The sequence below is a fragment of the Pagrus major genome, chromosome 23, assembly GCF_040436345.1.
Source record: "Pagrus major chromosome 23, Pma_NU_1.0".
In the NCBI taxonomy this organism is placed as follows: domain Eukaryota; kingdom Metazoa; phylum Chordata; class Actinopteri; order Spariformes; family Sparidae; genus Pagrus; species Pagrus major.
The window spans coordinates 8652932-8669831 of NC_133237.1; the positions used below are offsets into that span (position 1 = coordinate 8652932).

At 41.3% G+C, this 16900-nt stretch overlaps 2 protein-coding genes and 1 long non-coding RNA gene across 5 annotated transcripts; 2 read left to right on the forward strand and 1 right to left on the reverse strand.

Moving 5' to 3' along the window:
- Positions 1 to 508: 508 nt before the first annotated feature.
- LOC141019563 (ran GTPase-activating protein 1-like) lies at positions 509 to 10426 on the forward strand. Of its 3 annotated transcripts, none has more exons than XM_073494520.1 (16): positions 509 to 596; positions 1602 to 1721; positions 1834 to 1961; positions 2422 to 2481; positions 2659 to 2838; positions 3643 to 3777; positions 4077 to 4235; positions 4671 to 4784; positions 4920 to 5019; positions 5332 to 5416; positions 6356 to 6491; positions 6948 to 7064; positions 7224 to 7329; positions 7961 to 8049; positions 8203 to 8367; positions 9649 to 10426. In XM_073494520.1, the coding sequence occupies exons 2-15, from the start codon at positions 1610 to 1612 to the stop codon at positions 8326 to 8328; spliced, it is 1647 nt and encodes a 548-aa protein (XP_073350621.1). In that variant the 5' UTR covers positions 509 to 596; positions 1602 to 1609; the 3' UTR covers positions 8329 to 8367; positions 9649 to 10426. The 3 variants fall into 3 exon arrangements, with proteins under 3 accessions (XP_073350621.1, XP_073350619.1, XP_073350620.1); XM_073494518.1 differs by having other exon boundaries at positions 8203 to 8324; XM_073494519.1 differs by lacking the exon at positions 509 to 596 and adding an exon at positions 1341 to 1437 and having other exon boundaries at positions 8203 to 8324.
- On the reverse strand, positions 6792 to 8298 carry LOC141019565 (uncharacterized). The gene is made up of 2 exons (XR_012180786.1): positions 7134 to 8298; positions 6792 to 7028 (listed from the first exon to the last, which is right to left on the reverse strand). It is a non-coding gene; the product is annotated as an uncharacterized lncRNA (long non-coding RNA).
- A 58-nt stretch (positions 10427 to 10484) lies between the features above and the next one.
- On the forward strand, positions 10485 to 16651 carry chadla (chondroadherin-like a). Its single transcript, XM_073494517.1, has 11 exons — positions 10485 to 10964; positions 11399 to 11557; positions 11887 to 12081; positions 12273 to 12428; positions 12518 to 12663; positions 12796 to 13034; positions 13121 to 13386; positions 14393 to 14729; positions 14847 to 15199; positions 15632 to 15798; positions 16143 to 16651. Exons 2-11 carry the CDS (start codon positions 11399 to 11401, stop codon positions 16450 to 16452), a joined length of 2328 nt encoding a protein of 775 aa, XP_073350618.1. The 5' UTR covers positions 10485 to 10964; the 3' UTR covers positions 16453 to 16651.
- The last annotated feature ends 249 nt before the right edge of the window (positions 16652 to 16900 follow it).

Sequence of the window (16900 nt, forward strand, 5' to 3'; positions counted from 1 at the left end):
CCTAATTTAAAAAATAGTGATTAATTAAAAAAGACAACCATCTAATGATATGTGAATCATAAAACATTGAAAAAAGAAAATACTAAAAAAATCAAAATAGTTGACAATTGTCTGTAAATTAGTGTGATTAACCAATCCTCGAGTTATATAAACTCGTGGGTAGTAATGATTAACAAAACATATTTATAAGCGCTTTCTATCTTTTGGATGCAAATATCTTGATTTGTGAAGTGACAAGTAACTAAAGCTGCCTAATAGCCTAATTGTAATGGAGTAAAAAGTACATTTTCGTTTAAAATGTAGACAAGTCAAAGTAGAAAGTGTCATGAATGAAAATACTCAAGTAAAACAAGTACCTCTAATTTATACTTAGGTATAGAAGGTCCGTAAATATACTTAGTTACATTCCATCCCAGAGAGGAAGTGATTTGGAGAAGCCCCTGAACGCACCGTTGTAGTCTGATTGAACTACAACTCCCTTGTCTCCCAGCGCTGTAGTCATCAAGTCGGGTAGAGTGCTGAATGGTTTTGAACGTCAGGAGCGAGCGGGAGGAGTGTGTCCCTGGACTGTATTCAGTCAGCACAGCAGTGTTGAGGTAATGCTTATGTTCACTTCTGTCGGGCTTAGACTAAATAATGGGCGAGACTTTCTGTAATAACGAACGTGAACAGCGGACAGGAGGGGTCAGACTAACTGCTGTGTTGGTAGTCAGCGGTTTTCTGATGACCGACCGGAGAGGCCGAGTAAAGAGCCATGCTCTGTCACACTTACGCTGCTAGCTAGCTGACTAAATGTCCTGTTTTCTAATCCTATAACTGCCGGACTAAGTTTGTTTAATATCTAGCAAGAACGTGATATGTTACTGAACAGACAGTTGTCAACGACTCCACAGTGGTGGTGTTTGTAGGTGTGTTAGCATAACGTTAGCAGCACTCGGCTAATGCTAGCCACCGGCTGCTGACACAGGGAAATCTACCCCAAAACAACTTTGATGAATGTAGTTCGTAAAGTCACCGTGTATAAAACCAACGACTGTCTTCATGTGTTGATGGACAATGGAAACCTAAATGTAATGTTTTGGACTCGAGCTGGAGACTGAATTAAACTAGTGACTGACTTCAATATCACCTCATTTTGTTGAAGTTACTTGTCAACATTGTTGTTCTCACTAGTTCAGTGTGTACAGAGGAGCTCCATGATTTGTCTAATGTTAAATACAAATCTTTAACTTAACATCTGTATGCTGTCGAGCATAAAAAGAGACGTTCAAATCCATAAATTAAATATGAGCTACAGTGCAGCTGATGTAAATACTGTTTTAGGGTGGATTGTCCCTCAGTGAAAACAGCACTTTCAGCAGTTTCTCTGCTGATAAAGGTGGACTTAACTCTCCAGAAAAAACGAGGCAGTTAAAGCCACAAGGATCACATGTAACGGTATGGTTTGCAGTTTAAATGACCTCTCTTAAGTGGTCAGTGTACTTTGTTGGTAATTAGTGCTCCCTTTGAAGCAGAGGAAACAAGCTCAAGGATACAACTTGTTGCAGGCCCCAGACTGACCATGAAGCGGACTATAAAGTGAATAATTTGTTTGCCCTCAGGTGTAACGATGGCGACAGACCTTGTTGCACAGTTGGCCGACTCTCTGGCCAAGACTGGAGTGGAAGATGGAGAGCTTAGCTACAAAGGCCAGGGAAGAAAGCTGGATGATGCCCAATCAGGTGAGTGTCACTGGGAGTGCTTTTAGAGTCCCAGAAACCCTGCTCATTCTCACACCATGTTGATTTAAATTACTGTCCCATTTCCCATTCTCAACCTGTCCCCCCTCTCCAGTGGAGGAAATGGTCAAGGAGATCCAGGACTTCGAGGGTTTGCAGGCTCTGAGGTTGGAGGGAAACACTGTCGGCGTGGAGGCAGCACAGGCCATTGCCAAGGCCCTAGAGACAAAGAGCGAGTTCAAGGTTTGGAGTGTTTACTCTTGAGCTTTTTGGTAATTCTCATTTTCAGTCCTCCAGTCAAGTTCATCACCGTTTTGACACTCTAACCGCGATCAACCACCATATAAACTGGTCTATAAGATAACATTCCAGAACAAAGTGGAACGTGTCATCATAATTATAAGGTGATGTGAACAGATTGCCTCATTTTTTCCAACCAAAACTCAAGAACCAAGGGAATGTTTGGATTGTTTTTGCTTGAGAAATTACTGAAACAATAAGTGGGTAATTATAAAAAGAAAAACTGGCTGATTATTTTTCTCTTGAAAATCTCTAAAAATATTTGTTTCTTTCAGCTCTAAAATATCGTACAGTAAATTGAAAATGACTGATCCTAGCTGTTCTTTAATTATGTTAGAATAGAAGAAGTCAGAATTATCTCTTGGCTTACATTAACACTGTGTCTTTTTTCTCTCTCCTCCAGCGCTGTTATTGGAGTGACATGTTCACAGGTCGCCTGCGCTCTGAGATCCCTGCTGCCTTGGTAATGCACTTCTTCATTAACAGAATCGTCATTAGTTTAGGCTTCTAGTTGAAATACTGCATACTTTCTATGTCTGACTCTTGAATTATTGCAAAGCATAGTAACTGTGTCTCTTGTCTTTGTTTTGGTACACTGCCCCTTCTTATCTTGACATTTATTTTGTCTATTGTGTTGTAGAATTCACTAGGTGACGCTGTCATGCTGGCGGGTGCCAGGCTAACTGTTTTAGACCTCAGCGACAACGCTTTTGGACCAGATGGGGTGAAGGGAATCGAAAAGTTGCTCAAGAGCACCGCCTGCTACACATTGCAAGAGCTACGGCTCAACAACTGTGGCATGGGCATCGGAGGAGGAAAGGTAAATCACAGAAATGCTTTTTTAAGATGAGGCATGTCTCCCTCTACACTGTTTGGTAATAACATAAAGTCTACCTTTATGATGCTCATAATGTTAATTTTTTGTTGATTCACACAGGTATTCATTCAGTTATATGTTTTACAATTTAGGTCATAGTTGGGGATGGTGTTGTAGTGGACTGCATTATATTCAGAGGAGTTTCTATTCTGCCACCCTCATGTCTGTAAAGGGAAAGGACAAAAAAGTGAAATGTCAGTTGAAGTGTAAATGATAAATTGAGCTGAAAGTGCCCGTTAAAGTAAAATCCATGTAAGAAAACGGTGGCAGTTCAGTACATAAAACTGAGACACAATGTCAGCTGAAGCACTGGAAGTAGCCGCAGTATACTGCAGTGGATGTTGTGCAATTAAAATGGCTGAAGCTTTTATTGTTGTTCAAAGGGGTTGAGCTGAAACCAACATTGAACAAACATACATCAGTTAAAGAGAAAGATATGAATGCAGTCAAATTGTTGGTTGATGTGTAACCAGTGAAAGCAATTAAATATAACAGTGAACAGGTTTATGATGTAGGGAAAATATTGTTCTTGCTTGAAAAAGTTGTATTTCATTCACAGTAATTTGTGTATTTTACACTTCGCTCTCCAAATATTTTCCAAAATAAAAATGGTTCTTAAAAATATCTACAGGAATAAAAGGGGGGGGGGAAGAAACATAATTGACAAGTGTAGAAGTGCTTCGTAGATCCTACTAGGTATCAGTGTCGATGCAGACTGGAACACATCTCTGTTTATGGACTCCTCAGATCTTGGCTGCTTCATTGATCCAGTGCCATAAAAAATCCAGTGCAGAGGGCGCCCCCCTCAGCCTGAAGGTGTTTGTTGCAGGGAGGAACCGACTGGAGAACGATGGAGCCACTGCCCTCGCTCAAGCCTTCCAGGTACAGAACTGACTGAACACTGGACTGACAGAGTGATCTGGGGAAACAGCCAAGTCTACTTAGATGACGAATTATATAATGTTACGACATTGTGAGAGATTATAGTACAGCTTGTCTTCCTGGAACACTTTGGATAATTAACTTCAAATACTGATCTCAGACCACTTTATGACCATGCAGCTCATTTTGTCAGTTATTCGACTGTTTCACCATAATTTGTCAAAGATGTAAGAGTCTGTTTTTGCAGTTCTGTGTCTGTGTAGTTAGAGTAATTGTACAATAACAGTTTGTTTTTCCAGTTGATAGGCAGCCTGGAGGAGGTTCACATGCCCCAGAATGGCATCAATCATGCTGGTGTGACAGCACTGGCCACAGCCATGCAGCACAACACAGGCCTCCGCATCCTCAACCTCAATGACAACACCTTCACTGAGAAGGGGGCCATCGCCATGGCTCAGGTACACGGACGTCAGACATTAACATCATTACTGTTGTTGAAATAAATACATGGTGTTTTTTGTTGTTGTTGTTGTTGGCAGAAGAACTCTACAACAAGCCGCAAAACACCAAAAAAAATTCACCTTTCCCTTTTTAGTTTTTCCATAGTCATTGACGCCATTGTTAATGTAAAACAGATATTTGTCGAGCTTTAAGTGTGATGAATAAGGAATTAAAATATTCATGTTTTTTGTATCCATGCTGGAGATGGATTTATTTTTGGCAGGAGTGCAAACTGTAGAATTAAGCCAGAATTTTGCTTTCTTAAAAAAAAAAAAATCCCATCCACTAATTTGTCCATCACACTAAGTTATGCTTCGCTCCTCTCATGCTTATGATTCTCTATTCAGGCTTTGAAATCTTTGATGCAAAAAATATATCTGTGTCCTTCACAGGCCCTGAAACACCTACGCAGCATCCAGGTGATAAACTTTGGAGACTGTCTGGTGCGGCCAGCAGGAGCTATAGCTATTGCAGAAAGTGTATCAGAGGGACTACCAATTCTCAAGGTGAGGGAGAAGTACACTTTACTGCTGACCCTTGTTAATTTTATTTTGAAGAGTCTTTATTTCCTTCACTTTTTATTGGCTTTCCTTTTGAATTTTTTCTACTCTTCTTACTAAGTTTTCTGTTTTGTTTAACAGGAACTAAATCTGTCGTTTGGCGAGATAACAGAGGAAGCTGCTCTCGCTGTAGCAGGCGCAGTAAAAGACAAGAGCCAGCTGGAGAAACTGGACCTAAATGGTAGAAACCTGCAAAGAGCTCACTCCAATCCACACACCTCTACCTTTTCATATGAAGAGCTAGAATTTTTATTTTACAGTATCATAAAAATATAGAGGATTTTGGTTTCCACCAAGGTGCAAGTAGCTGCCATGTTTTTGAAAAGTACAAAAATCTGCTTTTAAGTTTTTCCATCGGTGGTTTTAAAAGAGTAGATGACTTTTCATCTTTAGTCCTCCTCTATAGTGCTTCATTTGTTATTTGTTATTAACAGATTTTCTTGTTGTTTAATTTGGCTCCCCCTGACAACAAAATGATCTATTTGGTTTTCAGGTAACTATCTAGGAGAAGATGGCTGCAAAGCTCTGAAAGACTCCATGGAAAGCATGAACATGGCCGAGCTTCTAGGATCACTCAGGTAATCATGTTGTACTTAAACTCCTGTGGTGTATTTAATGGTTTTAGGCTGTTCGTTCTCTGTACTTATCTATTCTGTAATTGGTAATTGGGGGCCTGGAACCTTTCCCAGCTTGCATTGGGAGAGAAGCAGGACAGGATCCTAGTCTATGACACAGTTAAAACACAAACGCTTAGAAGCTCCAGTCCATGTGTTTGTGCGTGGACTGTGAGAGGAAGCTGAAACAAAGACAAGAGAACTCCACATAGAAAACTCTGGTTCTGACCCAGAATCTTCTTCATGTGAGGTGATGGTGCAAAACACTGAACCATTGTGTCACCCTCTCGTTTTCAATGACATGTTTTTAAAGAATTGAGGTTTTTAAAACAAGAGATAAGATAATACAACAGCAAGACATGGGCTTTTGAATTTAACTCATCCACAAGAGGAATATGACATTGCTGATGCAAATTCTACCCTTGCATTGTCGCTACGTAAATTCAGACAGTGCTTAATTTAGTGCTGTCAACGTGCCAGAGAATAATGCAAGAGTAGGAATATTTATGCAGAAAGGGGGAAAAAATCCAATGGAATTTGCAAGCTACTTACAAACACGTTGTATTGGGTAATACAGAACCTGCTGACCTTTCAGAGCGCAGACAATGAGGCGACCCTGGCTGCTGCGTGTAGCACAAGTCATGATTCTCTCTGACCAATCGGTGGTCTGCAGTGTTTGAACTCTACCTCTTAGTTTTGGCTAAACTCACTTGGAAACCCAACAGAGGCGATACGTAAACAAAGTAACAGATACTATCCACAACTTTTGCCATTGGCATCTGGGAAAGGATTGTTCCAAGCGAGTTGAGCTGGGCCGTACAATGCAGTGACAATGCAGCATTTGTCAGATTCAAAAGATGCATATCATATCATCTAATAAGCTGTGTTATTATTATTCCTCAGTGACGATGAGGGGGATCCAGAGGATGACGACGAGGACGAAGACGAAGATGAGGAAGAGGATGAGGAGGAAGTGGATGAGGAGGAAATAGAGGAGGAAGAGGAAGAAGAGGAGGAAGAAGAAAGCAGTGGCACCAAGGTCAGAGAACTGTGTGATGATGGTGTGCGGCATTAAAGTAGTCATTCATTACCTGTGCATATATGAGCTGAGTGAAGTTTAGATTTCCCCTGAACACACAGCAAGCTTGATGCTACAGCTGCAATGAATGACTGTTGCAAAAAAGTCCAAAATACTATATACTTCATTTATGAGTTTTTATTTTCACTTTCCCATTAATTAGGAGCATATGTTGCGATATTATTATTGCTGAAATACAATATAAAACTGCACAGCAACAGACTCCTCCGAATATGTGACAAGAAATGCAATCTCAATGTGTTTGTTCTTTGGTGTTGTGATTTATTTATTTATTTATTTTCATCAACGTAAGAAGCACACAAAATGAGCAACAATCCAATAAGAACAAAGAAATGCATGAAAAACAATACGGTGGAAGTTAGTTGACTCTCTTTTGTCTCCTCTTTACTGTCATAGTTGTCCACCCCTGTATCAGCACCCCGGCCACCAGATGTCTCCTCCTTCCTCAGCTTTCCATCTCCAGACAAACTGCTCAAACTGGGAGACAAGAGAGCGTTACTGATCGAGCAGCAGGTAACATCAACATGTTAATGAGAGGCTACAATAGATGTCTCGATGCTAACATGTATCCTATGTGTTTACTTGATGCAGATGAACAGAAGGTGGATCAGTTTGATAATGTGTAACGCAGAGTGGCCATCAGTAAGTGTTTCCTCTCTTCTCTGTGTCAAGGTGGATGTGTCGGATGCTGCAAAAACAGCCGAAGCCTTCCTCAAGATTGCATCTGTGTACAAGGAGGAGAATAACGAGGTTAAGAATGCAGTGTTGAACAGCATTGGTGAGAAACTTGGTCTGCATTTGTTGATTTGATGGTAGTTTTATATGCCTTGTGGACAGAAGTGCTTGACTGACGAGGAGGAAATCTCGAAACATTACCAGTTAATTTATTGTATATAGTTATTTTGTGTTTTTAGTGATTCTCAGAACAAGTTTGAAAAAAGCCCAGAAAAGAATACCTGAATAACATCTTGTATTTTGTTCGTTTTAATCCGTACAAAACAAAAGTATAAAACAGCAATTTGATATTTTACTTGGTGGATATGTGTTGCATTATTTCTCAGCTGGGATCAGTTAGGAATGTGTTAACACTTACACTAGGCTTGTTGAATTATTCCTTTATCTTTAAACAACTCATTCATCTTCCTGTTTCTTCATATTTCCCTTTCACTCTCCACCTGACAAAAACACACTTGACTTGCTTAATTGTCTATGAAAGCTTCTGCTTGTAATTTGTAATATTTTTCCTCCACTCCACTGTTATGGAAACGACAACATGTGTTGAGAGATGCTGAATAGATTGTTTGACTCATTGGGAGTCTCTGCTAACAGGACGCATATTTCCACATTATTTTCTTTTTTGTTGACACTGCTTGAATATAAGTTTTGTAATCATTTGTTTTTCTTCACAGATGCCCTTCTCAGGAAAGCTTTCTCCACTCCTTCCTTCCAAGGCTACAACTTTGTATCATCTTTGTTAGTGCTGCTCGGACTTATCAAGGTACACTTAATCTGCACATATTCAGTAACGTTTGCTACAGTACAGAAACATGTCTTTCTTCACCTTTACATTTCTTTTTTCTACATTTCACTCCTTTCTTTTTTGTCCTGACCACCCTTCGCTCTGTCCTGTCCTGTCCTCTTGGCTGCTCAGAGTGAGGACAAGGTGAAGCCCGTGCTGGTGGTTCCTGGCCACCTTCACAGCTTGGAGCACGTTGTTCGACAGGACTACTTCCCCAAAGAGAATGTGGCTGTGCTGCAGGCCTTCATGTCCCGGTAAGGACGTGACAGAATGAGCCAATCAGCAGACATCTTGCAGGTACAAAATATGATGATTAACATCCCATCTTCAGGAATGAAGCACATGCGCTAATGTTTCTGCACTTGGTGCATATAGTAAAGGTGGTGGACACACTCTGGTGATGGCTCATTTTGTGATGGAGTGGGTTTATTAACTTTGTGTAATTTAACCCCTCAGTTTCAATGGTCAATTCATAGGTTATATTAATAGTGGACAGCACTTCGTGGTCTAAAAAGTGAAGCCAAGACGGAAGTGCCTCAAACCTGCATTCTTTGTAATGGCCAGCAGGGGGCAACTATACTGGTTTGAAAAAGAAGTCCGATTGTATGTGAGCTTATCAGAAATTGTCCCTACTTCTCACCTGATTGATAGTATACAGTTTCTTAATGAGTTTTTGCTTTCAATCACAAGTGTAAAGTCTTCTTCAATACAGCTTGATGTTCATTTTTAAACTATGGTCCCATTTAGAGTAAAATAGATGATAAAAAGGGTATACTGTAGAGCGTGGCTACCTTGTGTTTGACAAGTCTCTATCGATCAGGATAGGAGCATAGCAATGTGTATCCTCCCCTGCTCCACCTTCTCATCTCAATATGGTCACCTCTGTCTCCAAATAACTAAGAAGACACCACGGTAACGCCAAACTCAAGGATTCAAAATGGTAGTCCTCAAACTGATGGATGATGTCATGGTGGGTTCACACTTGAGACAAATATTTAATGTCTTTCCCTTTGACTTTAATTAAGGCAAAGGACTTTATTTACCTTAAACCTGTGTACTTTCACACAGCAGGTGGCAGGATTCTGGGGCCAGCAAACACTTGTTGAGCAGCTACTTTGTCAGAAATACCACAGAACAGCGGTCTAATGTATCTGTACAGCCAAACAAACAAACATTCTTTTAATGAAGAAAAATCAGTTAATAATTGAACTTTTCCCATCATGCCATGATGTGGGTGTGTGTATGTGCGTGTACAGGGTGTCTGCAGGTCATGGAAAAGGCTTAAAATGTCTGAAGTCGATTAAATAAAAAATCTTTTCGTCAAAATGAGTCAAGCTTTTTGTGTGAAAGTCCACATTTATGATTGCACAAATCCTTAAACCTACCTCTGCACGGGACCACACTACAGTATACTACTTACCTTTGCACCTACCGGCCATGCTTGGAGAAGAAAAAGATGATTAGGTTAAAACTATCTTAAAAAGGTCTTAAAACTTAATAAATGTAGGCGTGTGATACCTGTAGACGTCCTGTCCCTTTTATAGGCTCGACTCTAACTGTGTGTGTTCTCATTCACAGAAATAACAAGGCCCTGGATTCATGCGGCAATGCCAGAAACAGCCTCCAGTCAACACTGCAGAGAGTCAGGTCTGAGGGTTGAGGACTGTGGACACACATACACACACACACACACACACACAGACTGAACTTTGACTGACCACTGATGGACCTTTTTGGAAACCAGCACACATGAACTCATGTTTGAAAAAAATAAAGCAGAGCAGCACTCGAGAAGAACGGACCCATTTCACTGTGTTACCGCTGTCCCCCTTCACAAGCTCGGCAACACACCTCTGTCTGGACTCTGGACTTGTGTTTTGAAGTAGACTATGCTCTTATGGTGTGGACTAGCTGAAGTGCTTCATGTACGTTCATATAACCACAGCACTGACAAATTGGTTTTAATGCTCTTTATATTTTGGTGAGTAAGAAAAGGCCTCATTCTCCACATAACGTAAGATCTGTGTGTTAGAGACACCTGATTGGTTGAGGCATAGATTACACAACTAGAAATGCTCTGACCAGGACTGATCTGGGCTCAAACAATCAGCTATTGTACATTCTATATTTCATATCTACCTTTAATATTCTGTTGTTTTATATTGAATGTTTATTAAGATTGATAATATGGTCAAACAATGCTGTTAAAATATGTATTAACTGATAGATGTTATCAAAATAAAGTACAATAGAACAATCAAAAGGGATGAAATAAATGTATTTCCTGCCTTTCATAAGGCACAAGATGCAGTGTTTTCAGATTTGTGTTGGGAAAATAAAGCTGATTTGATTGGTGGATGTCTTTCACAGCCTTCTCACTGAAATGCTCTAAAGAAATAAATTTATGTAATGTTACAAGAACATTCATCTGTATTTTATCTTGATTTTTTTTCTGTCCTGCTCATAAAAGGTGGTTTTAAGGAAGAAATCCAGGTTCATTTTCTACGTTATTGGTCTTGACGCTGGGGGTCAAATAAGGAAAAAAATAAAAAGAATGAAAATAATGCGTTTATCTCTTACATAAATCACCAAATGCAAATCCGTTCCACAGACAAGTCAGTTGCTTGCTGCTCCATGTGTTTCAGCCTCTGACCGGCCAGAAAATGTAAAGCCAAGGTGTTAATTTGCAGTGAGGGGGCGCAGGGATCAGGGGTGCTGCAGAAGAATTTACCAAAGCCTTGTTTGTTAGCCAGCTCGACCACAGACTGTATGCTGGACACAGCCAGAGTGAAATAAAAAGTCGCCGGCAGATAACTAAAGCCTAAACAGGCAGATTGCAATATAACCTGCCTTTAATTCATGTTAACAAGCAAGCTGCGACATTCTGCTTGAAGGTAAGTCTGCTTTTTTTTTTTTCCTTCAGTTTGTTTTTGAGGTTGGATTTAAATTCTTTCTTGGAGTGATTTTTCACCTGATGAGCTTCCGTTTGTGCTTTACTACAGATTTGAGCTATTATAGAAATAAATAAGGTATTTGACAACCAATCGACAATGATTTTCTGTTTTTTTCGAGAAATAATAAAACAAGAAAATTGCACTTGTGTTCAGATTTGGTCATTATGTTGCAATGGGAAAAAAAATCAAGAAAATAAGTACAAGAAGTAGTAAATAATCACAAGTAGCTCACTCAGTATTTTTTCTGTGTAGTTCTGTAAGCAGACGACTTCAGTGAAGTTTGTGCGTCCTTACTTATTCACTGAACAGTGAAAACTTTTGACTGCAGCTCTGACTGATTCATGTCATATTTCTAACATGTCTCACTCTCGCAGATGCATTTCTTCTCTGCTGCGGTCATCTTGCTGATATTAGCACTCACTTTACCAGTTGAAGCAGGCAAATGTCCCAGAGTGTGCAGCTGTGACAGCTCCAAACTCACAGTCGCCTGCATTGGCAAGAGCTTAACGGAGATTCCCCCGACTATAGATGAGGTGAGGAATTCAAATGTAAAGTGTCGTGCCTCCCTCTCACTTAACACAACTGTTTGAGGAAGGAAGTTTGAATGGCAGCTGTTGACTATTGGGTGCATTCCGGATATTTCTTAGATTTGAATCTTCATCCATCCAAAAGGAAATCACTTTCTCACTTTCTTTAAGACCTCTTGTATGTCATTCACACTGCTGTAGAGCTATATACTGTAGCATACCTTTATCAGAAAGATGTGATTCATGTCAAGGGAGTCCTCCTGATTTCTGTCCTGTCCCTGCATTGTGTTTCACCTCTGCTTTGGATGCATCTTTCTTTTTCATTGCTGCAACAGATTACAGTAAAACTCGACCTGAGGAATAACAACCTGCAGGAGCTGCCCAGGGGGGCGTTCATCCACACGCCCTACCTCACACACCTCAACCTGCAGCGCTGCAACATTATCAAAGTGAAGGAGGGCGCTTTCCGGACCCTGGGCCGTGTGGTCTCCCTAAACCTGGCTTACAACAAAATTGACATCCTATACCAGGTAAGTGGAAAGGACAACACTGCAACAATGAAGAGAGGGTTGATGGTTTTCACATTTGGTCAAAAAAAACTGCAATGCTGATACTTTTAAATGCCATTTTTTGACTCTTGAAACATTTTGGAGGTATGATGTTATCTCATTCTTACTTTCCACCCTCACTCTACCTCCTACCTCTGACCTGACTGTTGCAGGAGTCCTTTGACGGCCTCTCCTCTTTGAAGGAGCTGCATCTGGACCATAACCGTGTGGAGGAGATCCAGCCTGGAGCCTTCACACAGCTGGGTTTCCTCAACATGCTGGCCCTCACTCACAACCAGCTGGTTTACATCCCTAACATGGCCTTCCAGGTACTCAAATTCAGCAGCTGCACACACACTTCACCATTCATGATTTTGTTTGGCAATATGATCCCACAACAGTCCGACTCCTCCTCCAGGGGCTGAACAGCATCAAGTGGCTTCGTCTCAGCTATAACTCCCTGAACAACTTGGCCCCTGAGGCGTTCGCCGGACTGTTCACCCTCTCCCGTCTCAGCCTGGACCACAATGAGCTTCAGTTTTTCCCCACTCAGGCCATGAACAGGTGGGACAATCTGAATACTGACATGTTTCTTCATTTTACCATGAACACACAATGAAACATTACCAACAGTTAACTTGTCGTAGATTGTAAATAGTGTTCAACTTTTTACTTTACTCTCTCCTCTCTGTAAAGACTACGTGAGGTCACGCGCCTGGACATGAGTCACAACCCCATGATCTACCTTGGGGAAGAATCCATCTCCATGGCGAAGCTTACACACCTTTACCTCGACCACATGTCCCTTCAGGACCTGTCAGATCAGGCTCTGTCCGGCGCACCCCTCCTCTCCCACTTGGACCTTGGCCACAATCAGCTTCGTTACCTGGAGCCCCTCTCAGGCCCCAAGGAGTTGAGGAGCCTCAACCTGACTGGTACAACTGTTTTCTGACCCTTTTCATTCATACAAATAATATACCATATGTGATCTTTAATAAATCATCATTAATTTTTCTTCAAGGCAACCCAGTCTACTGTAACTGCTACATGCAGCCACTGAGGCAGTGGGCGAGTGCGGGTGGAGTGAAGCTGCTGGGAGCCTGTGCTGGACCTCCTCACCTCTCAGACGAGCCGCTGCAGGCTGTGGCCCCTCTGGATCTGCGCTGCCGCAGCCGAGGGGAGACGCTGAAGGATGAGTTTGACATGGATGATGAGAGCGCAGGAAGCACCCCACCCACTGCCAAACCCAAGCAGAAAGTCAAGTGTCCAGTTAACTGTGACTGTGATGTGAGTGTTTTCTGTGTTTTCTGTGTTTTAGAGAATATCAAAGGTATGGTGGAAAACCACTAAGTTTTGATAATAGGTGTAAAAGAGAAATCTGTAGAGGAGATACCATATTTATCAGTGGTGGAAAGCAACCAGGTACATTTACTCAAGTACACTTTCGTGCTACTTTATACTTCTCCACTCTAATTCAGAGGGAAATATTGTACTTCCAACTTCACTACATTGTTCTGACAGTTATAATGAGTAATTACTTCTGAGATTTTTCTCAAAAGATCGGATCAACTTTATTGCATTATAATTAAACTATCCAACAGAACAAAGCGTATATCCACCGTAACATTAAAAGGCGGCCCTAGATGTTAATACATCAGTGATAAAAGTCAATATTGTATTATATAAAATTAGAATATGGTGGCCAGAGGTCATCTGACTTCACAAAACAGATTTTTGGCCATATCTCAAGAATTCCTCCGATAATTATGACAATTTTTTTTGCAAATGTCTGATAGGATAAAATAATGAAGTTATGACATTTGGTACGCAGAAGGTCAGAGGTTAAATGCACTGTGACATCATAATATTCTGCCACAACTGTTCTGACCATTATTCCACGCCACAGCCCTGGAATAGCATCTTGACTGGTGTGTACAACCGTGATGCAGTGATTCTAGTTTAACTAATATTTTGACTGCAGAATAAGTACTTTCATATTGTGGCATTACTACTTTAACTTAGAGCAGCTATAATCAATATTTTATATCAGCAGTGGATCATATGAATACTTGTATGTGAATGAGGTCGCTTGTAGTGATGAAACACAGATGCTTAGCTGCAGTTCTTTTGGACCTCAAAGCTCTTCGTACTTTTATCTCACTGTTTTGGGTTTTCCCTGCTGCTGCCAATTGGCCAAAAAATTTTATACAATTTGTGTAAAACATCTCAATACCTGTTTATATATTCCAATGTATTGTTTGTAATATTCCATTCTGATGTTAACCCTTGCCAGATTGAAGCCCAGCACGCCACATGTGAGGGTCAGGGTCACACCAAAGTCCCACGAGGCTTCCCCACCAAGACGCAGCTTCTTGACCTCCGCAGCAACCACTTCCACTACCTTCCTGCCAACAGCTTCCCAGGCACCAGCCAAGTAGTTTCTCTTCACCTGGAGTTCTGCAAAATCCACGAAATTGAAGGCGGCGCCTTTCGGGGAATGAAAAACCTGCTTTATTTGTATCTTTCTGACAATGACCTCACATCATTGGATCCTGAAACCTTTGCCGGAGCCCCCGAGCTCACCTACCTTCACCTGGAAGGGAACCGGCTGGCACAGTTCCCTGGATCAGGTCAGTTGTTAGTCAAGTCTGGTGGTCTGTAAATAAAATGACAGGTATATTTGCATTCAAACAACAAATGAAACTAAAAACCCAAATATTGTCGGTGTTTTTGTGTCTCTCCCCTAGCTCTGGCGCTCTTACCAAGTCTGTCTGTGTTGCACCTGGAGCGAAATGCTATCTCCAAACTAGAGCCCAGTGGTTTGCTGTCCTCAGTAACACCTAATCTTCGAGAACTTTACTTGACCAATAACACCATAACTTCTATTGCCAAAGGAGCCCTGGACTCTGCTTACTTAGTTACACTTCACCTGGATTCAAATCAGCTTACAGAGATGCCGACCAACGCTCTGTCTGAAGCCCCTAACCTGGAGGAGCTCAGCCTTTCTCAGAATTCAATTCGCTGGGTGGGACCAAACGCATTCCAGACCATATCCCAAAGTCTGAAGAGGCTTTACATGGATCAGACGGGCATGGAGAAGGTACAACAGCCTTTTTTAAATGTATTTTTTATACACACATTAAGTTTCCTACGCATTACATATGTTTTTTCCTGTATTCTTCCTCCCACCACATCTCCATTTCTGAATAAACCTTCCTTTTCTACATATCATTTTATTATTTTCTGTTAAAGAAATACAGAGGTTGCGACTGGGATTTCACCAACAAGAAATCTATACTATGTCACTATCACAGTGGTTGCTCCTTTAATGTAACCATTTCTGATGTAACACCTGACTCTACCAAGAACACAAGATAGAAAGGAGTGAGATGACTCTGATAACAAATCACTCATCACTACATGGGAGCAATACAGCATTTGGTTCTAACAAAGACAACATCTGTCTGTAAATGTGTAGTGTGGATGTCACGGTATGTGAAATTAACTACTGGATTAACATTATTCACTACAGATGTCCAGGGACGCTCTGGCAGGGCTGGGCCCGGGTCTGAGGGCTCTGACTGTGAGAGGAAACCAGCTGGAGGAGCTTCCTGACCTGAGACCACTCACTGGCCTGGAGGTGGTCGACCTGCAGGACAACCCCCTGATGTGTGACTGTCCTCTGCTGCCGCTACGCAGGTCGGCACAGTCTGGGGTTTTACAAATCATTTGGCAGAGAAAGTTTGCCAGACATTACCTTTTTGGGAATAACTTGGGTTGTTAAGTGAATAAATGTAAGTGTAAGCAAGCTTTTTTTGAATTTACGGCAGCAGGGGACGTCTGCACTTGCGGCACTCCTGCTGTCGTGTCAATCCCTTTAAACTGCAGAGGAGCTACTGTTTAGCTTAGCCCTGAGAAAGACAAAGGGAACTGAGTGTTGCTTCGTGAATCAAGGAAGTCTAGCAATCAATGCACCTAGCTGTTAAAAGCTACATTATTGACAATAATTATTCGACTGGCTGCTCTTTGTCTCCGTCTCTCAGGTGGATGGAGAATGTAAGTTTGGAGGTGACCGCCAACTGTGGGCACCCCCCTGAGCTCAGAGGTCAGAAGGTCAGGGACGTCCATGTCTTCACATCCTGCCCAGAGAGCATCTCTCCTCCAGACGAAAAGGTTGCTGTGGCCCTCAAACTTCAAAAAGTAAAAAAACCCAAACCCAGCCTCTCCAAGGTTCCTGGAGTCAAAGCTAAGCCTGTGAAGCCCAAAGCTAAATTACCCAAACCAACCAAGAAAAGGCCTCCGAGGAAACCTGTGGCACCAAAAGTGACAAAGAACAAGAAGACGCTGTCATAAATAAAGAAACGTTCAGTCCAGGAATCATATGAGTGGGTTTGTTATTACAGTCTGATGTTGTGATTTTTTAAATTTGAATAAAGTGCTTCAGATTATAACTGTGTCGCATTTACATGCACTCTTTGCTATTGAAGCATAATCAAAGCAAAAAGCAAAAAAAGGGAAATAATTCAAAAGAAAGGAAAGAAGCAGTCTGAGTACAGAGCCAATTACCTGCCCAATCCTGGAGTAGATATTCATGTTGTGTTGATACGATTATGGTTAGAAAGTATAACCACCATCTTTAAATGTGCTATTTGTAAGAAAAATATATATTTGAGTCTCATGAGACTCTAAAGTCAATCTTTGGGATGACGGCCGACCCGTCCTATAATCCCAAATTGTCAGTTTTCGACGTGTTTGGAATGAGACTCAAAAATGAACTTTTCTGACAAATATGACCTTTAAC